The 21,921-nt window shown below is 45.8% G+C and overlaps 1 protein-coding gene and 1 long non-coding RNA gene across 2 annotated transcripts; both read left to right on the plus strand.

Annotated features, from left to right (window-relative positions):
* Positions 1-8,303: 8,303 nt before the first annotated feature.
* On the plus strand, positions 8,304-11,049 carry LOC134286520 (uncharacterized). Its single transcript, XM_062848145.1, has 2 exons — positions 8,304-8,754; positions 10,859-11,049. Exons 1-2 carry the CDS (start codon positions 8,304-8,306, stop codon positions 11,047-11,049), a joined length of 642 nt encoding a protein of 213 aa, XP_062704129.1.
* Positions 11,050-15,868: 4,819 nt separating this feature from the next.
* Positions 15,869-16,601, plus strand: LOC134287101 (uncharacterized). The gene is made up of 3 exons (XR_009997025.1): positions 15,869-16,196; positions 16,257-16,328; positions 16,391-16,601. It is a non-coding gene; the product is annotated as an uncharacterized LOC134287101 (long non-coding RNA).
* The last annotated feature ends 5,320 nt before the right edge of the window (positions 16,602-21,921 follow it).

The following is a 21,921-nucleotide window of genomic DNA, read 5'->3' on the forward strand; positions in this document are numbered from 1 at the left end:
GCATATTTTCTAATCTGCATCACAGAAGATAACATAACAATGCATTTCTTCACCTAAATTTAATTAAAAAACTATATGTTATCACTTTATTTTATTAATTTTATATGGAATACTTACTTTCGGTGATCCCCACAACGAAAAACTTTTCTTTTTATTTTTTTAATAGCGTTTATTGACCAACGCTCGCTTTTTGGAGCGTTTGTCAACACAAACCAGGAGCTCAAAAATGAGTAAGTGGCCATCAGCTCACGGCGTGAGTATGACGTACACATAATTTTCACACAATTTCCCGGATTTGCAGCGATGCTCCACAGTGAGTAACTGTTACTCATGCGATGTGCGGAGCAGTTTAAGCGTGCAGGGTTTTTATCTAATTTTCGTCTTCCTAAGCACCGACCAACAATGATCGAGTGTATTGCCAATTTGGTATCATTTGCTAATTTATAAATTAGCTTCCATATCACTTAAAAATATATTGTGAAAGAACTATAATTTCCTTAAAATATTGCGGAAATTCCACCTTTTTTTCGAATTTTTCTTGCGTGGGCCCACAGATATAAAAACAGAACGCATGCAGGGCACCTTTGGCAATAGTGTTACCTACACTCAGAAAAAAATTTAAACTAAATAGTATACATCCCGTACTAAATCACTCCTGGTTGACCCTACACGGAGAAATCAAACTACCTAATTTTTGGTCGATTTTACTCAAAGCTGAGTATATCGAATAAACTAGTTACCCAAAATTAGGTTGTTTTCCCTCTTTCCCTCACCGATGTTATCAAAAACAAACAGAGATGCATCTACCCAACGGGGGTCCTTGAGCCCAACAAGCCAATTTTGGGTAAATGCAGGTTTACTCAAATTTGGGTTGAATGAGGGGGGGCCTTGGGTTGAATTTACCTACTCTTAAGTAAATGTTTTTGCTGGAGGTGAAGGCAATTTACCTAGTGTGAGTTTAATCGATTTACTCAAATTTGGCTTATTGGGCCGAACTATGGGATTGCGTCAAAAGAACTCAATTTTGGGTAGTTTGGCGGCTCCGTGTAGGCTTTGTTTATATGCAGGCTATACTGGCTCAGTATAACTTTGATTTAAACGTAACCTAGTATAACACCGCTATATGTATTAAAGACGTAAAAACTTGAAGTATTTTTAGGCAAAGTACGTTTAATTGGCAAATTGAGAGATAAATTTGTGAAAAAATTACCTCTTGTTTTGGTGGGATTCGAACCCACGACTCCGTTATCGCTAGTCCGGCGCTTTAACCAACTAAGCTACAGAACAAGTTACAACTCTGCAGAATAGAAAGTCAAACTGGATTCCAAGCACCACCCTAAACCGGGTCCGTCTTTCACAACTTTATGGCTATATGTTCACTCCAAAAACGACTTTTTGATAGAAGGTCCGGAGGGTCAAGTCACATATACCAATCAACTCAGCTCGACGAATTGAGGTGATGTCTGTGTGTGTGTATGTTTTTTTTTTCCTTCTAAACCATAGGGGGATAAATCTGCTCATCAGACACCCTAACAGGAAGGTTAGGATAGTGTGGGGTTAAGGCCGTCATCTACAATGCCGGTAGAAGCCAGGACTACTCTCTCCTCGACCCACTAAAACACATTCCTATGGTCGCCAAACCCTACGTCTCTCCGGAACCACCAAGAAGGTATTGCTTCAGAGAGGGGCTAGTGCATATCGCACCCTCAAGGTTAGCTGCCGTAGCCTAGCAGCAACGAACATCGATGACTCGCCCTGGAGAGTCCATCACGATAGCATGCTGGCGCTTAGCCAGTTTCCCGAGTGGTCCTCGCCACTCCCTTTGTCCTCGGAAGGCGGGCAGGGTCAACCCCGCCCGCGCCCTACTGCTGAGCGGACATCAAGAACTGATGCCCACGTGCAACCCGATCTGACCTGCCCGTAAGGAAGGGTATCACTACCCTTCAGGCCCTATCAGATGCACCCGTAGGTTGCAGACAGCAGGATCTCACCTACCCCGACCCTTGCCGGGGACCCCTTTCCAACCGCGGGCTCAGATCCAACCCAGTAGACCGACGCCACGTCAGCACCGCTACCGGGACTTCCTCTCCGCGGCCACTTAATCGCTTTAACGGTCGATCTCGACCGCAGGGCACCGGTATGACCTACGAAGCCGACTTCGAACCCCTGGACCACCTCTTGTACTGCATCTGGACTAGCCATTCTCCGAGTCCACGCGCCACCTCCTTTGTAGCTCCCAGACGATATGGGTGATAGCCGTTGAAACGGCATTCCAGCTAATCTCGTCCCTACACATTCTCTGGACCAAGTTGTCCGGGTTTGTGTCCTCCCCGCATGTGGCAAGCATGCAGTCACGCATTGTGCGAAAACGCGGACACACGAACAAAACGTGTTCCGCCGTTTCCTCTAAACCATTGCACACTGGGCATTCGGGAGAATCCGCATGCCCGAAACGGTGTAGATACTGTCGGAAGCAACCATGACCTGTAAGGACCTGTGTCAGGTGGAATGAAACTTCCCCATGGCGCCTATTAATCCAACTATCTACCCTCGGTATCAACCTATGGGTCCACCTTCCTTTGGTGGAACTGTCCCACGCGCGCTGCCATTTGACCATAGAGGCCATCCTGATAGTCTTGCGTATGCCTCTTGTGCCGCGCAATTCGAAGCACTCCATGTCCTCACTGATAAGAATGCTGATAGGCACCATACCAGTAATGACACAGAGAGCGTCGTGTGACACGGTACGGTACGCGCTTGCAACCCTCAGACACATAAGCCTGTAAGTACTTTCCAGCTTCCGTCGGTAGCATTCAGTACTTAGCGCGGTACCCCACGCCGGGCCGCCATACCTAAGTATGGACGTAGCAACACTAGCCAGAAGCTTGCGCTTACTGGCGTACACCGCTGAGCTATTGGACATCATCCGGGACAGTGCCGCAATAGCTGTGGAGGCTCTTTTACAGGCATAATCGACGTGGCTACCGAAGGTAAGCTTATCGTCGATCATCACGCCCAAGTGCTTGACAGAGCGCTTCGACAGGATAGTGCACTCTCCTACACTGATCTCCGTCTGCTGCGCCGACTGCATGTTGTTAACAACCGTCACCTCTGTCTTGTGGTGAGCCAGCTCCAGTTTTCTGGACCGCATCCACGCCTCCACAACCTTGATCGAGTGGTCGGTAGTCAACTTCACCTCCTCGATCGTTTCACCATAGACTTCGAGCGTAATATCGTCGGCAAATCCGACAATCACCACTCCCACTGGGTACTCTAACCTCAACACCTCGTCGTACATGACATTCCATAACACCGCACCCAGGATGGAACCTTGCGGGACTCCTGAGGTTATGTAAAAGCACTTCCGACCCACATCCGTGTCGTAAACTAGTACGCGATTCTGGAAGTAACTTCCGAGAATCTTGTACAAGTACTCCGGTATCCCCAGACGCAAGAGCGCATCGGCAATAGCAGCCCAACTGGCGCTATTAAATGCATTCCTTACATCCAGAGTCACTACCCCGCAGAAGCGAATTCCCCTCCTCTTAGGCTCGAGTGCTTTCTCGGCGGTTTTTGTAACCGACAAGATAGCGTCTACGGTGGACCTCCCCTTCCGGAAGCCATACTGGTTGCTCGAGAGACCATTTACGCCCTCAGTGAACCTCAACATTCTATTGAGGATGATCTTTTCGAGCACCTTCCCCGCCGTGTCAATTAAGCATATTGGTCTATATGCCGACGGGTCTCCGGGTGGTTTCCCCGCCTTTGGAAATAGTACCAGGCTCTGCCTCTTCCAAGCTTCTGGGAAAACTCCCTCGTCCAGGCATTTTTGCATAGCAGACCTGAACATCTCGGGAGCTTCTGCAATAGCTACTTTTAAGGCCAGGTTCGGAACTCCGTCCGGACCTGGGGCCTTACCTACGCTAAGGGACTTAGCTATCCCCGCAAGTTCCACATCGGTGACCCTTTCCTCATCGCCAGCCCCAGTCTCCGGCTGTCCTACGAAAGGAGGCCAAGGACTAGGATCATGACGCGGAAAAAGTCCTCCAACATCTCTGGAGATTGCTCTGTAGGAGCCATCACACCTCTCGTCTTGGCCATAACGATCCTGTAGGCATCACCCCACGGGTTCGTATTGGCACTCTGACAGAGACCCTCAAAGCAGGCCTTATTGCTTGCTCTTATCTCGGTCTTGAGCGCGGCTTTTGCAGCGGCGAACACCACCCGCCGTTCGTTTCGCTCTTCTTCTGATCGTGCTCGCTGCATCCGCCGCCTAGCCCGTAGGCAGGCGCGGCGCAGGTCCGCAATCGCGTCGGTCCACCAGTAAGCCGGTGGCCTCCCATTTCTAGGGTGGACTCGCCTAGGCATGGTCGCATCACACGCACGTGAGAGCACCGCTACCAGCTCGTCGCCGTCTAAACCGATTAAGTTTCGCTCAGCCGGGGCCCGTGGCGTAGTTGGTCACACGTTCGCTTCATATGCGGATGGTCATGGGTTTGATTCCCAGCCCCGGCACTTGCAATTTTTCGTCAGTTGCTTTTCCCCCGAGAGCAACTGACACTGACCCTCTTCTGAGCCTCATGGCTCAAACGGACCCGGATACCTGGACATCGGCAAACTGCTACTCATAATGGACCCCCCAATCGGACTGGAAAGGAACAACGGCCATCCAACATCATCCTTGTGCTCATCATTCTACGGTATAGAGTAGAAAAGTGAAAGCAGCAGAAAGGCAACCAGTTCGATAAAGTAGAATCTAGACGCTGTACACAAATGTAAGTGCAGCTGTTAATTGAAATTGCACACGTAGTGCCCCAGTGGACAATAGAGCTGTTAATTAGGTTAAGTGATTAAGAAAAAAAAAAAAGTTTCGCTCACGGCGGAGCGCTTCCCTAAATACCTCTTCGTCGAAGTAAGATGTCTTCCACCTACAAGGGCTTGGCCTTGGCCTAGCCGCCTCTTCTTCTATCCGCTGTCTGCTGTTGTTGTAGTCGATACTGTAGCGAACCGCCAGGTGGTCGCTGTGAGTGTAGCCATCATCTACTCTCCAGTTCGAACTACTTGTTAAGCCAGGACTACAAAAGGTCACGTCAATAATTGACTCCGCTCCGTTCCGACTATAGGTACTCTTGGTACCGACGTTAGCCAAGTCGACATCTAAGATGGCCAGTGTTTCTAGCAGGATCTGACCCCGCTGGTTCGTGAAACGGCTTCCCCATTCCACAGCCCAGGCATTGAAGTCACCCGCTATTACCACCGGCCTTCGCCCTGTTAGCACGGTCGTTAGGCGGTCCAGCATTTGCGTGAACCGCTCGATCGGCCACCGCGGAGGCGCATAACAGCTACAGAAGAAGACCCCGTTTACTTTGGCGACCACGAAGCCCTCATAGGTAGTAGACACCAACTCCTGCTCGGGGTATTTACCCGTCGTCCATATCGCCGCCATTTTCCTGGTCCCATCCGAGGCCCAGTTGAAGTTGCCGGCGGGTACTCGGTATGGGTCCGAAATGATGGCGATATCCGTCTCCCACTCAGAATCCGCTTGACAAAGCAGTTGCTGAGCCGCATCACAGTGGTTCAGGTTCAGCTGCGTTACCTGCACTGTGATTTGTTGTTCACTGCGGCTTTCTTAAAGGCCGGGCACCCTGGACCACCCATCGTATGTCTGTTTTTCGAGGTTTTCCCGGTACAGATCATACAGATGGGTGGACTCGTGCAGCTTTGGGCCTTATGACCTTCAGCGCCGCATCGCCGACACAGTTTGCGCCTGTCAGGGCCTTTACAGTCCCACGACTTGTGTCCTGGTTCCAGACACCTAAAGCAAACCTCTGCTGGCTCGTGGAATGTCAAAGGACATACGCACCAGCCCACCTTTATCCGCCCTACTTTAACGGACTTTTTAACGTCCGCCGCAGGTAGCTGAAAAAGAGCTATCTGTGTCCCTGCTGGCCCCTTCCGCAGCCTGACGGCTGTGGCGGCCACCTGAACATCGCACTGTTGCCGCAGTGCCGTGACGAGCTCTTCCGCTTCGGTGATCTCGTCTAGGTCTTTGACCTTCAGAGTCGCCTCATGCGTAAGAGCCCTCACCTCCACTCCATCACCAAGGACCTCTTCTGCCAGCCTCTTGTAGGCGGCGCCCTTGTGATCTTTCTCGCGCTTAAGCTCCAGGATCATTTCGCCCGTACGAGTACGTCTGATACTGCGTACGTCGGCTCCAAGACCCTCAAGCTTGGCGTTGCACCTCATCGCCTTCAAGACGTCCGAGTATTTCGTCTGTTCGGTCTTGATAACGATAGCGTCACCTTTTTCGCGCCTGGCACCTGCCTCCCTACGCCTTGGCTTGGCGACCTGCACTTCTGCCTGCGGATTCACCATCTTCTTCCCCTTCCGCTCTACCTTTGTCCAAGGAGGGTCCTCTCCTTGGATCGCCCTGCTCTGTGGCTGCTGAGGGCCCACCATTGGTCGCAACCCCTTGTTCCCATCATTCCGGGACGGGCCGGCCTTTTCAGGCCCACCCTTCCCAGCTTTCCGGGAACCCTGGCTGGGGTCTGACTTTCCAGCGTTACCACCGGCTTTCGGGGTTATTATACGCCTGGCCTTGCGGGCACCGCCAGACAGCTCCTCACCTGACGGCTGCCTCGCCCGCTTCTGCGAATGCTTGTCACGTTTGTCGCGAGCAGTTGCTTCCGCCTTATTCGGACTTCCTGCGAAGGAGAAGGCCTCCGTTTGGGTAAACTTCGGCACTTTCTCATTTGCAGGCTCCGCAGCGCTGCCGGGTGACACATACAAAAAGTTAAAACAAAAACATTTCTCCGGCATTGGAGCGAGAACGTTACATCACCGCGTCAACCAGCAACAAGCAGCAAGCATTAGTATGGGACACGCTTGTATGGAAAAAATAAATCCTCGCTCCAGTCGACTTTTTAGATCCCATTTAGATCCCATATTAACTGTACAAAATTTCAGCGCAATCGGTAAAACTATAATTTAGCGCAAGCGGTTCAAAGTTTGCATAGGATTTACTATGGGAAAAATTAAACTTTCAGATAAAAAATCCCAGAGGTCGCCCCTTGTCTCCTTAATTCAAATCGATCAACGTTTCTTGTAGAAAAATAATTTATGAAACTTTCCTTCGAAGACCGCGCAACAATTGGATGCTTGTGAAAAAAGTTATTGAGTTGTTACCGATTAGTGATCCAACGAACGGCTTTTTGTTTTGTTTTATCAGCAGCACTGCTGCTGCCGTTGTTGCATGGGGTGGCGGGAGGCATCACCACCCCTATAGATAGTAGAGTAAACATAGATCCGCGGACACCGCTGACTAAAACGTTTCAAGCGTGTAAGTAGTAATTTTCAAGAGTGTGACGGTTGAATATGACGTCATGTGCTCCATTGATGTTGTTCAAATCGTGACGTCATGCTCGTTTGGATACAGATTTTGACAGTTTGTTTGGATACAACGGATTCATCAACACGGATCTATGTTTACTCTACTATCTATAACCACCCCCAGAAGCAGCAGCAGCCAAGGCAGCAGCAACAGTGCTGCTAATAAAACAAAACAAAAAGCCGTTCGTTGGATCACTAATCGGTAATAAATCAATAACTTTTTTCACAAGCATCCAATTGTTGCGCGGTCTTCGAAGGAAAGTTTCATAAATTATTTTTCAACAAGAAACGTTGATCGATTTGAATTAAGGAGACAAGGGGCGACCTCTGGGATTTTTTATCTGAAAGGGTAACTTTTCCCATAGTAAATCCTATGCAAACTTTGAACCGCTTGCGCTAAATTATAGTTTCACCGATTGCGCTGAAATTTTGCACAGTTCATATGGGACCTAAATGGAATCGAAAAAGTCGACTGGGGCGAGAATTTGATGTGTGTCCCATACTAGTAAGCATTCTCTCTGCTTGCATCGCTTGTTTCTTGGTTAACCGGCGTTGGTCTATAAACATGACCGTGAAATCCACATGTGATGTAATCCACTAATTGCGTGGAGCACCATGGGGAAATAAAGGGTCTTTCTTAGATCAATGGTGATGATTGATCTTTAGAATTATTCAATACAGGGAGGGAAATGCTTCCTTCGGTCGGCAGGACCGCTACAATCCAACACAATGACAGAGGGTTGAACATTTCACAAAAATCCTACGTTGAAAAGGTGTTGTGCAGATTCGGAATGCAAGATTGCAAACCAATCAGCACACCCATGGAACAAAACGCTAGGTGGTCGAAAACTGATGGACAATTGACCAACGAGCCGTACAAAGCTCTATTGGGTTGCCTCCAGTACCTGGCATTAATGTCCAGACCAGATCTATGCTATTCTGTGAACGTTTTATCTAAATTCCAGAGTTCACCACAGGATATCCACTGGACCGGGCTCAAGCGTATCTTGAGGTATCTTCAAGGCACCAAGGACCTCCGCCTGGTATACAAACGGCAGCATCACGAGGCACCACTGGAAAGGTTTGCTGACGCCGATTTCGCGAACGATGAGGACGAACGACGCTCAATCTCAGGATCGCTCTTCACAGTTTATGGTGACCTAGTGTCATGGTCGACGAAGAAGCAGGCAATGGGAACCCTATCGTCCACCGAAGCCGAACTGATTTCGCTTTGTGGAGCAGCGAAGGAGGGTGTATGGCTGTCCAATTTATTGTGTGAGGTTGGAATCAAATGGATTCCATTCACCATGAATGAGGATAACATGCCCTGCATCAGGATCGCCGAAGAACCTAGGAGTCATCAACGTACAAAGTATATCGATATTAAATACATGTTTATCGGAGAGTTGATCCGCGAAAACAAGTTAAGACTAAAATACGTCCGTAGCGAATTGCAAAAAGCAGACATATTTACAAAACCCTTGACACGACATAAGTTTGAAGAATTCGTAGATCTACTTAATTTGAAAATTGAGGGGAAGTGTTGAATGTGCAATTTTCAACTATGTTTTCAGTAGGGCATTTCGGTCTAGCTACCCCTATCCCCATTTGACAGACGAGCATCGAAATCCAACTCGCGCGCGCGGGATCACCGACGGAGACAGGTAGCTAAAGAAGAACGTACATATTATGATATACATAGCCTCAGAGTACATAACGCGCGCCGCGAGGGCTAGACAGTGTACCCATCACTAATGGACCATGTATGAGTTAGATAGTAGGGTAGTGATAAGCACGAATGTAATCATTGATCTTCCTTGTACCACTTTGGAATACTCCGGTGTATACTGGAGGTGGTTTTAGATCCAGAATAAAAGCAGTGTTAGTATTAACCTATTAACTTGCTTGTTTTGGTTTTGGTTTACCAGCGTATTCGAGAGGACAAGAGAGAAGGACATTTTCCTTTCTCTTTATCCATTGGAATCACGCCAATAGGAAAGATTTCCCCAGCGACTTCCACCGCATTCATGCAGTAGAACCTGCCCTCAGATTGGAAAGTTTCCACTGAGTTTGATAAGGAGTTTGACGTCAGGTGGTGAACATTCCCACTGAGTGTTAATCCTTAACCCGCCCTCAGGTGGTGATTGTTCCCACTGAGTATAAAACTCAACACTTCCGGATTCATTCCAGGATTCCTGAATTCTAACCGATTTCTCCTGGAGTTTTTCACGGGGATGCTATTTCTTCCCGGAGTTCCTCCAGTGTTTTACTCAAAGAATAACTTCTACAAAGTTATCGTTTATGCAGATGACATTACCATCTTCATCCGCGATGATGAAGAGTTCGATTCAATTTTAGAAATAATCAATAGTTTTAGCCTTTTCGCTAAAATTAAATTGAATGTCAGGAAGTCCCGTTTTATGAGATTGAATAATTGTCGTACAGGACCCCACCTGTTGACAGAAGTAAACTCGCTCAAAATTCTAGGCGTGGAAATTTTTCAAAATTTCAACGATACAGTAAATTTTAATTATTCTAAAATAATACAGTCAATCAAATTTTTGATACAAATTCACCAAAAACGGAATCTTAATATTTTTCAAAAAACCTGGATATTGAACCACTTAATTCTTTCAAAGCTTTGGTATCTGTCACAAGTTTTTCCACCTAATAACAGTCATTTGGCTGAGATCAAGACTGTCTCGCGCAACTTTATATTCAAAGGCATCGGAATTTTCAGAGTTTGTCTTAACCAATTATATCTCGATGTTGAAAGAGGTGGGCTTAATGTAATAGATGTAGATAGCAAAACGAAATCGCTGTTCATTAAGAATATTTTAAAAGGCAACCAAAATGGCGGAAAAGGCAATTTTATGGTTAGGCAAGAATATAATTAATCTATCTCTAGGAACGCTCGAGATTTGATACGCACAGCTCATGATACAGAACAGTGTATAGATGTTACAACCTGTAAAACAATCTACAACTTTTTCATAAGTCAGCAGAACATAATTCCTCGAATAACCCTAAAATTTCCAAACAAACCATGGGAAATACTGTGGCAAAATCTAAATCAAAAGTTTCTGAGCTTGTTAGAAACGACTTTTGTTGGGCCACCCTATTGTGGCCACCCAGGCTTTATCCTGGGCCTCAGGGTCGATACAATGGCTCCGAGAGGGAATTGGGGGTGAGTGGAACGACTTCCCAATAAAACAAACGTCCAAGGAGGAGCTACGAGCTAAAGATAGAAAATGCAAGGCTTGGCTTGAAGAAATGATGGGCGACTATGATAGTTATTCAGATTAACATTCTTTGTATTCAAAAATTATTCCATATTGAAATTTCTTATTTTGGAATGGGAAAGGAAACATGCACATACCGTTTTACCATCCTGCTGGTTGATGAAGGGGCCGCCCGTTTAACGTTGGGAATCCCTGCCGACCTTCCCAAGTCGAACATCCATCCTCAGCGACGTACGGCGACTACCGGGCCAAGATGATGGTGTGGCACGCCGGCGGAGCTTCGTCGAATAGCCTCCAACGTTGTCGGGGAGTTCACTTTCTGTGGACCGGGCCAAACTTACGGGAAATGGCGCGCCGGCAGATTTCCGTCGAACACAGCACATTCCGTCGAACACCTTCGCCTACCGGGCCAGAATAGCGGAATGGCACACCGGCGGGCTTCTTCACATACAATCCACTTTCGCTTACCGGGCCGCGTTGACGCAGTGGCTCACAGGGGAAGCCACAGATGATTACGGGAAACAGCTAACTTTTCTTCGGCCGAGCCAACCCAGCTGGAAGTGGCACACCGGCGGAGCTTCAGATGTTCACGTGGTGACAATCCACACTTATCGTTTTCGCAATGGCCGCCGTACGATATCCGACGCTTTCTTCGGCCGGGCCTTGGGCTTTCGTGGCACACCGGCAAAGCAGCTCCTGGAGTTCACAAACTTGCCTTCACACGCGAAACGAGAATTTCTTCGTCCTCAAGTGGGTACTGGGAACGGATCAAAAGCGGGCACTTTTTGAGGTGAATCCAAAGATGGCCTCTGAACTGGTCACTATTCCTCTCTGCTTCATGGTGCGAAGCAGTTTTGTTGCCTCGTTCGGCGATCGTCTCGCCGTCAGCGTCGGCGTCGTCGACAACTCATTGGCGCCGAACGTGGTGGTGGTGGTGCGTTATGCAAAAGGGTTTAGGGATCGGCAGGGTGTTTTGGAAAATTCGATTATTCTTTAATTTCATTATTTTTCTTTTCGCTTCAATTTCCAACATTTTTTGTGGATGCAACTCCGATTCTATCAAAGATTAAGTTATAAGCCAATAATAAGTAATAATAATAATAATAATGAAATTAACTAGGAAAAAGACAAAATAGAAAAAAAGTATATACAAGTAGATATTTACAAAAATAATGGGACCTTTTTGAAGGTAACATTCATCCCTCACTCCAGATTAAAAAAAAACCTGTTTTTTTTAAGGGACGAAGAGGAAATGGATTTGTTTTAGTGGCCCTCCTCTTGTTAAGTGTTAGCTGATTATGTGGAATGATTTTGTCCATGTAGAGGAACTCTTTCCCACATAATCACATAACGCTTAATAATAGAGACTGTCCACCGGGAATTGTGGCCATCCTCTTGTTAATTGTTATCTGATTTTGTGGAATGATTTTGTTTATGTAGAGGAACTCTTTCCCACAAAATCACGTAACAATCAATAATAGAGACTGTCCACCGGGAGATTGTGGCCCTCCTCTTGTTGAACGTTAGTTTGATTATGTGGAATGATTTTGTCCATGTAGAGGAACTCTTTCCCACATAACCCACACTTAACCCTCAATAATAGAGACTGTCCACACGGGAAAAGTCGTAAAAATGTGGCCCTCCTCTTGTTAAGTGTTAGCTGATTATGTGGAATGATTTTGTCCATGTAGAGGAACTCTTTCCCACATAATCACATAACACTTAATAATAGAGACTGTCCACCAGGAAGGGGCGTTTGAGGAGTTCTGCGAAGAAGCTTTCTTTTAGCTGCTCGGCTATGAGGTCGATGTTTGATTTGTATCGAAATAGTATGTGAAATTGAAAAATGCCATCCAGAAAAATGTTCGTCAGAAAAAAAGCGTCCTTATCCATCCTCTCACCATCAAATCTTTATAAATTCAACTTTTATTTAATTGTAATTGTATTTTTTTTTTGTTTTAACTCTATTATAACATTTTAATATATATTTTTATTTTTTTTCTAGATTCTAATTAGGAGAGAAAATAAACTTTCGGAAACCTGCTCTTTCTTTTTTTTTCATCACCGAATACTTTGTTCGGGAACAGAAAATATACGCATACACTCATACACAGCCATTCCCCCCCACCATTCATACAATCACATACATTCATTCATCTCATTCACATGGTTGTCTGGATCAAAACTTGACACCCCAGGACAACATACAATTCAATCACACGCTAATAACTAAGATTCTAGGGCACCCTATTACTAAAAAAGTGAGGAGGCCTAGCAACAACGCTCTAGACCCCTCGGTTGGACCATAACATTACGATCGAAATTCGCCACCAGGGAGGCGTTACGCAAAAATGTAAACAATCTCCTTAGTTCGACCCTGTTTTAGGAAGAACAAAGAGAACAAAACAAAAGGGGAAAGAAGCAGATGATGTTGCGAATATGGCGAAGAGGAGTAGAAATAAAAACATAATAGCTCTGACGACATCGACGAACAGGCATGAATGAAAAGGAAAACAGGATGCAGCAGGTAAGTATTCGGTATATGTTACCGGCCGTGAAGTCCTTTTTAGGGAATTCGGAGAATCGGCAGGAGGAAAGCGAAGCATGATCTCTGGTACTTACGTGGATGTTATCATCCGGGTTTAAGGTGAACCGCTGGCCAGATTCCCAAATTTTTCCCACTTAAGTCCTCCAATTCGTAGGAAGACGAGCCTATCTTGCCCTTCACTTTGCAGGGAAGATATTGACGCCCTAACTTGGCGTTATAATGTTCAGCCGCCGAGGACTGTTTCATGTTTCGGCGGTAGACCAGCTGTCCCACCGTAAAAGATTTCGCGAAAGTACGGTTTCGCAAGTTGTACCGGTCCCGAGAGACCTCGTGAGACTTTTCGAGGTTTTTGCGAACGATCTCGTGGATTTTGGCGAACGCCTGCTTGCGCCTTTCCTCCTTTTCTTCCGCAGGAAGTTCCTCGTCGTGTCGAGAAAGACGATGGTCGGATCCCTGTTCCGCTATCTCGTGTCCGTGGATAATGAAATACGGAGTGAACCCAGTGGAGGAGTGAACGCTGGTGTTGAGCATCAGCTCGATCTCCGGGATCTTGGTGTCCCAGATCCTTTGGTCCTCTTGGACGTAAGTGCGGACGGCCGCGTTAATTGTTCGGTTCACTCGCTCCACGGGGTTCGACTGGGAATGATAGCGGGAGTTCAGCCAGTGTGTGATTTTGAAGTGGTCTAATAGTTCTTTGAACTCCTTCGAAACGAAAGAGCTGCCGTTATCGGTGATAATGGTTTCAGGGACAGAATTCCTATAGAACCACTGATTTTTCATAATCACACACACGGCTGAACTATCCAGCTTCTTCACCGGGTGAATCATTACCCACTTGGAAAAATAGTCGCATATTACTAAAATATGCTGATTTCCCTTTCGACTACGTGGCAACGGACCAACGAAGTCCATAGAAATGATCTGCCATGGTCGGGACGCGCATCGCATTTTGCCCATCTCGGGGGCAGTTTGTACGTAGGAAGGTTTGACCTCCTTACAGGTTGGGCAAGCCTGTACATACGCCCTTATATCCTTGGCCATTTTGGGCCATTAGTAGCGTTGTTGGACACGAGATAGCGTTTTGTCAAACCCCGGGTGAAAGTTATTATCATGTGCATTTAGTAGCACCCGGGGTACGTCATCAGTTGGAACAAGCTCCTTCCACTCAAATCGAGAGTCAAAGGGTACATTTTTGGCTGTAATAAACTTAAAAAGTTTGCCGTTCTCGACCTTAAAGTCGACAAAGTCGTCTGGACGACTAGTGACTTTCTCCATTAAAGAAGAGTACCATCTTGGACTACAGCAATGCTACGCGACAGAGCATCCGGAACCACATTTTCTTTGCCTTTACGGTGTACTACTGTCATGTCGAATTGCTGGAAGTCCAAGCTCCACCGACTGCATTGGGATCCCACCTTCCACTTCGTCTTTAGAATGTGGATGAGTGCGGAGGAATCCGTCACGAGGGTGAAATGGTAGCCTTCAATGTACCCCCGAAACGCCTCGATTGAGAGAAGAGCGGCGAGAGCTTCCTTTTCAGCAGCGTGATAGTTCTTCTGCGGAGTGGGGAGCTTCCGGGAGAAGTATGAGATGACTCTCTCACCATCTTCCTGCTGCTGAGTTAGAACTCCAGCGACGGCTTCGTCGCTGGCATCCGTTTGGATGACGAATTCCCGAGAAAAATCCGGGCTCCCCAGGATAGGAGTGCTGATAAGCTGCTCCTTGATTTTGCAGAAAGCTCTCTCCGCGGCTTCGTTCCAACCGATGACCTTGGTTTTTGACTTCAGGAGATCCGACAGAGGCCCACAAGTCTCACTAAAGTTTGGGATGAACCGGCGATAATAATTCGCCATCCCAAGGAATCTCCTGAGTTTGGTAATAGTGGTTGGCCTTTCATATTCGACGATCGGTCGAATCTTTTCGGGATTCCCACGAAGGCCTTCCGAACTCAAGAGATACCCTAGGAAGGGAATTTCCGGCACCCCAAACTGAGACTTCTCCAGGTTTATCATAAGGTTGGCTCCGTTTAATCTGCGCGCAATTTCACGAAGGAGCTGTACGTGATGCTCAAATGTCTCCGTTACTACGACGATATCGTCGAGGTAAACGAAGACATAAGGTTCCAGTACACCATGGCCTAGAACTCGGTCCATTAGTCTTGCCAACGTAGCTGGACTATTTACAAGACGAAAAGGCATTCTGGTGTACTGAAACAACCCCTTACCTTGCACGCTAAAGGCCGTATACTTCCTTGAAGACTTCTCCAGCGGAACTTGCAGGAAAGCCTCCGACAAGTCAATTGTTGAAAGGTATTTCGCCTTGGGAAGTTGGCCAAGAATTCGACATGGGTGCGGCAAGGGGTAAGCATCACGGACAGTTCGTTCATTGATCTTGCGCGCATCCAAACAGAGCCGAACCTTATGAGGCTTGATAACGGGTACACAGTTCAGCGACCAATCAGAATGGCTGGGTTCGATTATGCCAGCGTCGAGCAAACGTTGCAGCTCCACGGACACCAAACCTTGCATTTTGGGAGACATTACGTAGGGGTGTAACCTAAATGTTTTTCTCCGTTTCCATGTTTATTTATTTTGTGTGTAATCAAAGCACTTCTTTGCGACGGTAAGCCACCATGTGTAGAAACCGTTAACTTCGAAATATTTCGGCATGAGAAGCATTGATTGATATCGCGTTTCGAGTAATGTAAATAAAATAGCCTACATTAAGGCGAATGAACCAAATAAATTCAAAAACGGTAAGTGATGGAAATTTCCATATAGGAAAATTCCCTGATGCGTAGATTAAAAAAACCAGTGGAAAATTACTCTCTACGACTGATTTTAAAAGAACACAAAGGCACTATAGAAAAAGGTAGTTACTGCGAGTTAATAAATAGCTCGATCCAACTCGTCGCGCGATCAATTTATCTTTTCTGGTGGAGTGTTAAAGACAACCGAGTTTTTTGAAAAAAAGTTGGAAAAATAATTAAAGTTGGTGCATAAAGTGCTAAATTCGAAGTAAGTGCGCGGATTTTATGTTATCGTTCCAAATAATTTGAAGTTATTTTTAACTTTTAGTAAATTTAGTGAGTTGGTTAGCAAAAACGTTGAGAAAGCCTGAAATTTGTGAAAGTTAAGGATTAGAATCAGGTAAGCTGGTGAGCCATTTGACCCAAAAGCGAGTGAGAAATAATTGTGACCACGTTAAACAGGCCTTGCCCATCTAACGTGGGCGGTTTATCTAGGGCTTATCCTAGCTGGATTTTTCCCGAGTGCAGCCGAGACCGGAACCACCTGTGGTGCTGCGAGCTTCCGTTTGATAGTCGACCACTTCGCGCTCGAGTGTGGTGAATACGGTGAGCCGAGAAACCCGAACTCGTCGCGCCAAGACGTGTGGTACCGAGCTTCGCAGAACCTGCTCGAATCTCCCCCAAGCGTGAGGACGCCTCTACCTCACCCCTACCCACGAACGAGTTGGCTCATCGGACTACGTTGGAGGAAGCAAATCGTTCGGTCGACTGGTTCGTCATATTGTGGCTCGGCTTCGAGAGACTGCTCGACTGCGAACGACGTGGAGCAGCGTTGCGACGGAAAATTCAAGGTCAGACCTAGCTGTAAGATACGATTGCGCAACGTATAAAGAAGAGTTTTTTTGAAGAGAATTGAATGAGCTCGAATGTGACGTCACACGGTCAGTAGCCAGTTGTATTTGATTCAGAATCGTTCTATGGAATCGAAACTGACTGAAATGAGAACTTGTAAAACTCATTAAATTTGCCTTTTTAATAGTTTTTTTTTTCGTTTTCTTGGTTTTTAAATAAATTTTTTTAGTACTTCGAGCTTAGTAAAAACATTCTACCAGACCGTGGCCGTTATTTGCAGATCATCACCGAATTGGATAGAGCTCTGAATTAACCCTTTCACTACCGCTCAGTATTAGAGAGCTTCCAAATAAATTAGCAACAACATTTTAATTTCATTTTTCAGAATTTTGGATTGATTTGGTTTGTTTGAGTCGCGTCGTTTGGGTTCGAATTGGTAAGAAGAGGTTCCTACTGAACTGTGAGGCCTGCCCTGAGCAGGAGTTCTCATGCCGGGATATTATCAGAGGTAACGGTCCTTCGTTTTGAAGGTGGCGCTTAAGCTGTTATCTTGGCGAAACGGAACGGATTGTTACAATTTGGCGCCCAACGTGGGGCCCGAAAAGCAGTTAGTAGATTTTTTGAATTGGATTTTGTCCGAGAAACATTTAGTAGAATTTCAAATTGGACTTTGTTGAAGCACGATTCATACTTGATTTTGAATACATTTTGGGTTTAGTTAGGATAAGTTGGACTTCCTTAGTTAAGTTTTTATTGAGTTTGTTTTTTTTAGTCACTTTTCTTAGTTTAGGATTAGGTATTGGAATCTGGGTTTGGTATTGTGCTTACAACTTTCCTTTTGAATTTTGAGTTTGAATTTTTGTTGCCCATCATAAACTTTTTTTTTTCTTTTTCATAAACATTAGGTAATAATTATATTCAGTCTCAGTCAATTGTCATATTTTTTTTTCTCTCTTTATTTTTTCCCGTATTAATCGGTAGTGAATTGAAAGCAATAAGGGTAAATTTCCAGTACGGTGTTCTGGTGATTTTTTTTTTCTTTTTTTTTTTGTTTATAGTGAAATTTTGTTTATTAATATTTGTGTTTCTGATTATAATTTGAATTCAAAATGAACTACTATCTCATTAACGAACAGTGTTTAGAAGAAGATGAAGTGAATTATGAGTTGCGCATTCGTGATTATCCGATAGATGGCTCGTTAGAAACACGACGTAGAGCATTGCGTCGTTTGTTGCGAGAAAGTGAGAGTGTTGAGGTGAAGCAGACTTGGTATTCCATTGAAGACGAGTATGTGGGCATTCCGATGAAACTACAGCAAATCGAGTTAGCAATCAGGAATCGAGTTGGGGCTGGCTGTTTGTCGCGACTGGTACATCTACACAAACGAGTTCGTAGATATCGTGTGATCAGCTACGACGAACGAGAGAAGCAGAAAATGCTGTTGAACGCTGTGTCGCAAATGGCGCTTACCTACTTCGGTGTGAATCTCGACGTTCTTGGACAAGCAGTACCTGTTATGACCTTGGTTACGGGGCCGCAGGAGACGAATGGGGGTCCTTCGGTACCAGACGGTCATGTGTCAGGATGGAACCGACAGGGCGAGCTTTTGAAGCAGCAGTCGATGCAGGAGGATTTGATTCTGTTTTCTCCAATGCCGGTCGACGGATCGAATGTGGATTTTAGACGGCACACGTTTCCTGTGACCGGGACCCAAAATCCGAGGTCAGATCCATTACAGCCGATATTGATACCACAATTCCAGCAGTCCAATCCTCCGAAAGTAGATGAGGTGAATGTAAACCCGGACACGCCACAGTTTAAAAGTTCAATTCAGGTGCAGTTGAGTCGACGACCATCCGTTCCTGTTTCCGCTCCGATGCCGACGAGTACCTTTGATATAAATCCAGTTGAACAAGGATCGAATGTTGGTGTAGATCCGAGCCAAGCCAGGAATCGACCGTCGAATCGAATCGAGCATAGTTCTCCAGAGTTACGAGATGGTTTATCTGTATGTGGATCCCGAGGCAGTCCAGCGTGGCAGCATCAAGACCAAACTGGGAGGAAAGTATCGTTGAATGAGTATGTTCATGTTTCCGAGATAGAAACATACATTAAAAGCTGCATCAGTCAAATTTTGACTCGGGATGTCGTGGATAATTTGGCGGATCGGTTCAATACTATCGGGTTCAAGGAGCCAGAGGTATCCGAAACTCCGCGTGTTTGGTCAGGAGAACAAAATGAAAAAGCAGGAACTGCAAAATTGCCGTTCGTTCGACCAGCACCGCCGGATTCAACCCGGATGCCACCAGGGGGACCACAGTATGTCAGTCAAAAATGTGGGATCACGCCAACCGGATGGTTACCACAATTTCAAAATGTATCTTCGAGTTCTATGGTACCCCCGGTACAGCCGATAATGACTCCGGAGCCGTTTCCGAATCCGTATCGTAAACAAGACATTTCTCTGAACCAATCAATACCTCAACCAACGAATCACTCTACGTTCATGGGTCAACCATTGGGAGCTGGAAATCCGTTGAGCAACAATTTTAATCAAAACCAATTTTTGCGTCAGCGTTTACCTCACCAGACTTGCAACATCATTGAAAAGTGGCCGAAGTTCTCGGGCGATGGCAACGCTGTTCCTGTAGTGGATTTCCTGCGGCAAATTGAGATCCTTAGTCGCTCGTACCAGGTATCTCCAGATGAGCTAAGAATGCATGCTCACATGCTGTTTAAAGGTGATGCCTATGTTTGGTTTACCGCTTACGACGACAAGTTGGATTCGTGGGCCACGCTGACAACCATGTTGAAGATGCGGTATGATAATCCAAATCGGGATAGAGCGATTCGAGACGACATGCGGAACCGAAAACAAAAGCCGAACGAATTGTTCAGTGCCTTTTTAACTGATATTGAGGCCATGTCACAAAGGTTGATTCGTAAGATGTCAGCTGAGGAAAAATTCGATTTGGTGGTGGAGAACATGAAGATGTCGTACAGAAGACGGTTAGCTCTACAGCCAATTCAGTCTCTCGATCATTTAGCTCAGCTGTGTTATCAGTTCGACTCTCTCGAATCTAATATGTTCCTCACCAAACCGACTGCAAAACCCACTGGACTCAATCAAATCTTGGCGGAGGAAGAATTGGAGGAGTATGAAGAAGTCTCAGAGGAGGAAGACACCGCAGTAATGGCTGTACGACCGAAGATAACACGGAAAATCGCTAGCAAACCCGTGGAATTCAAGGATAACCAAGGAGCTGATCAACCCTTGTGCTGGAACTGCAGAAGTCTTGGTCATATGTGGAGAGACTGTACGCAACGCAAAACTCTTTTCTGTCATATTTGTGGTCATGGGAACACGACGGCCTACCAATGTCCTCAAAAGCATAATCTCAAACCACGCGAATCGGTAGACTCAAAAAACGAATAAATACGGTAGTTTCCGGGAACCAAACTACCGAGGAGCAGTCAGGAGTTCCCACTTTGAATTTCAAATACTTTTCTCAGAATTATAGTATAAATACTTGCTTTCGAAGATGTCCCCATCTGGTAGTCAAGATTTTAGATGAAGAAATTGAAGGGCTTGCCGATACAGGTGCCGGAGTGTCAATAATAAGTTCGGTAGAATTGATTAAGAAGCTTGGGTTGCCAATTAAAAAATGTCACGTTAAAATAAAAACCGCTGATAGTACAGAATATTCATGCTTAGGATATGTGAATATACCTTTCACATATCTCTCAAAAACGCGAATAGTTCCTACGATTATTGTCCCGGAAATTTCAAAAGTGCTTATTTTAGGAGTTGATTTTCTAGAAGCGTTTAATTTTCGTTTGATGATTCCGCGAGAACCTGAGCAGTACGACAAAGAAAGGAGTGAAATTACGGGAGATTGCGACTTGGTTGAGATTATGTTTGTCGAGAATTATTTTGGTGACGACAACACTACCATCTGTTTCCAAATTCAGCCGGAAGCCAACGAAGAAATCATAAAGGAACCAACAGAAATCGACGCTAGCCTAGACATGCCAACTATTGAAGTACCGCAGAATCCGTACAAGACGCCCGGAGATATAGAGACAGAACACCACCTCACTAATTCTGAAAGGCGAGAGTTGTTCGAAGCTGTTCAGGAACTTCCAGCAACTGCCAACGGCAAATTAGGACGCACCCATGTTTTAGAACATTCAATAGAGCTGCTGCCTGGAGCGAAGCCTAAAAAGATGGCCTCCTATAGATGGTCACCGATAGTCGAAAAGGTAATAGACGAAGAAGTGGATCGTATGCTTCGGCTTGGTGTGGTTGAAGAATGTACCGGACCGGTGGATTTCCTGAATCCCCTACTGCCAGTTAAAAAGGCGAATGGCAAGTGGAGAATTTGTCTCGATTCACGGCGGTTAAACTCGTGCACAAAGCGAGACGATTTCCCGTTTCCAAATATGGTCGGAATCCTCCAAAGAATCCAGCGATCTACCTATTTCTCTGTGATAGACCTGTCCGAGTCCTACTATCAGGTGGGACTAGAGAGAGATTCGACAGATAAAACGGCCTTTCGGACCAATAAAGGTTTGTACAAGTTCGTCGTAATGCCGTTTGGGTTAACAAACGCTCCAGCGACAATGGCACGTCTCATGAGGAAAGTCCTAGGGAGCGATCTCGAACCATTCGTGTATGTATATCTGGATGATATAATAATCACGTCTAGGTCGTTCGAGCATCATTGCCAGCTGATTCGAATTGTTGCCCAGCGCCTTAAACAAGCAGGGCTTACAATAAATCTTCAGAAATCGAAGTTTTGTCAACAGCAAATTCGGTACTTAGGATATGTTCTATCAGAGGGCGGACTTTCGATGGATGCATCTAAAATACAACCAGTTGTTGATTACGCACAACCCAAAACAGTTAAAGATATACGACGCCTTCTATGTCTTGCCGGCTTTTACCAGAAATTTATTCGGAATTATTCCGAAATAACTACACCGATTACCAATCTGCTGAAAAAGGGTCGCAAACAGTTCGTTTGGACAAAAGAAGCCGATGCAGCGTTTCGGAAGTTGAAGGAAGCCCTCATCTCCGCACCAGTTTTGGCTAATCCCGATTTTGGGGTGCCCTTTATTATCGAGACTGATAGTTCGG

Source organism: Aedes albopictus, chromosome 2, assembly GCF_035046485.1.
Source record: "Aedes albopictus strain Foshan chromosome 2, AalbF5, whole genome shotgun sequence".
NCBI classification, from domain to species: domain Eukaryota; kingdom Metazoa; phylum Arthropoda; class Insecta; order Diptera; family Culicidae; genus Aedes; species Aedes albopictus.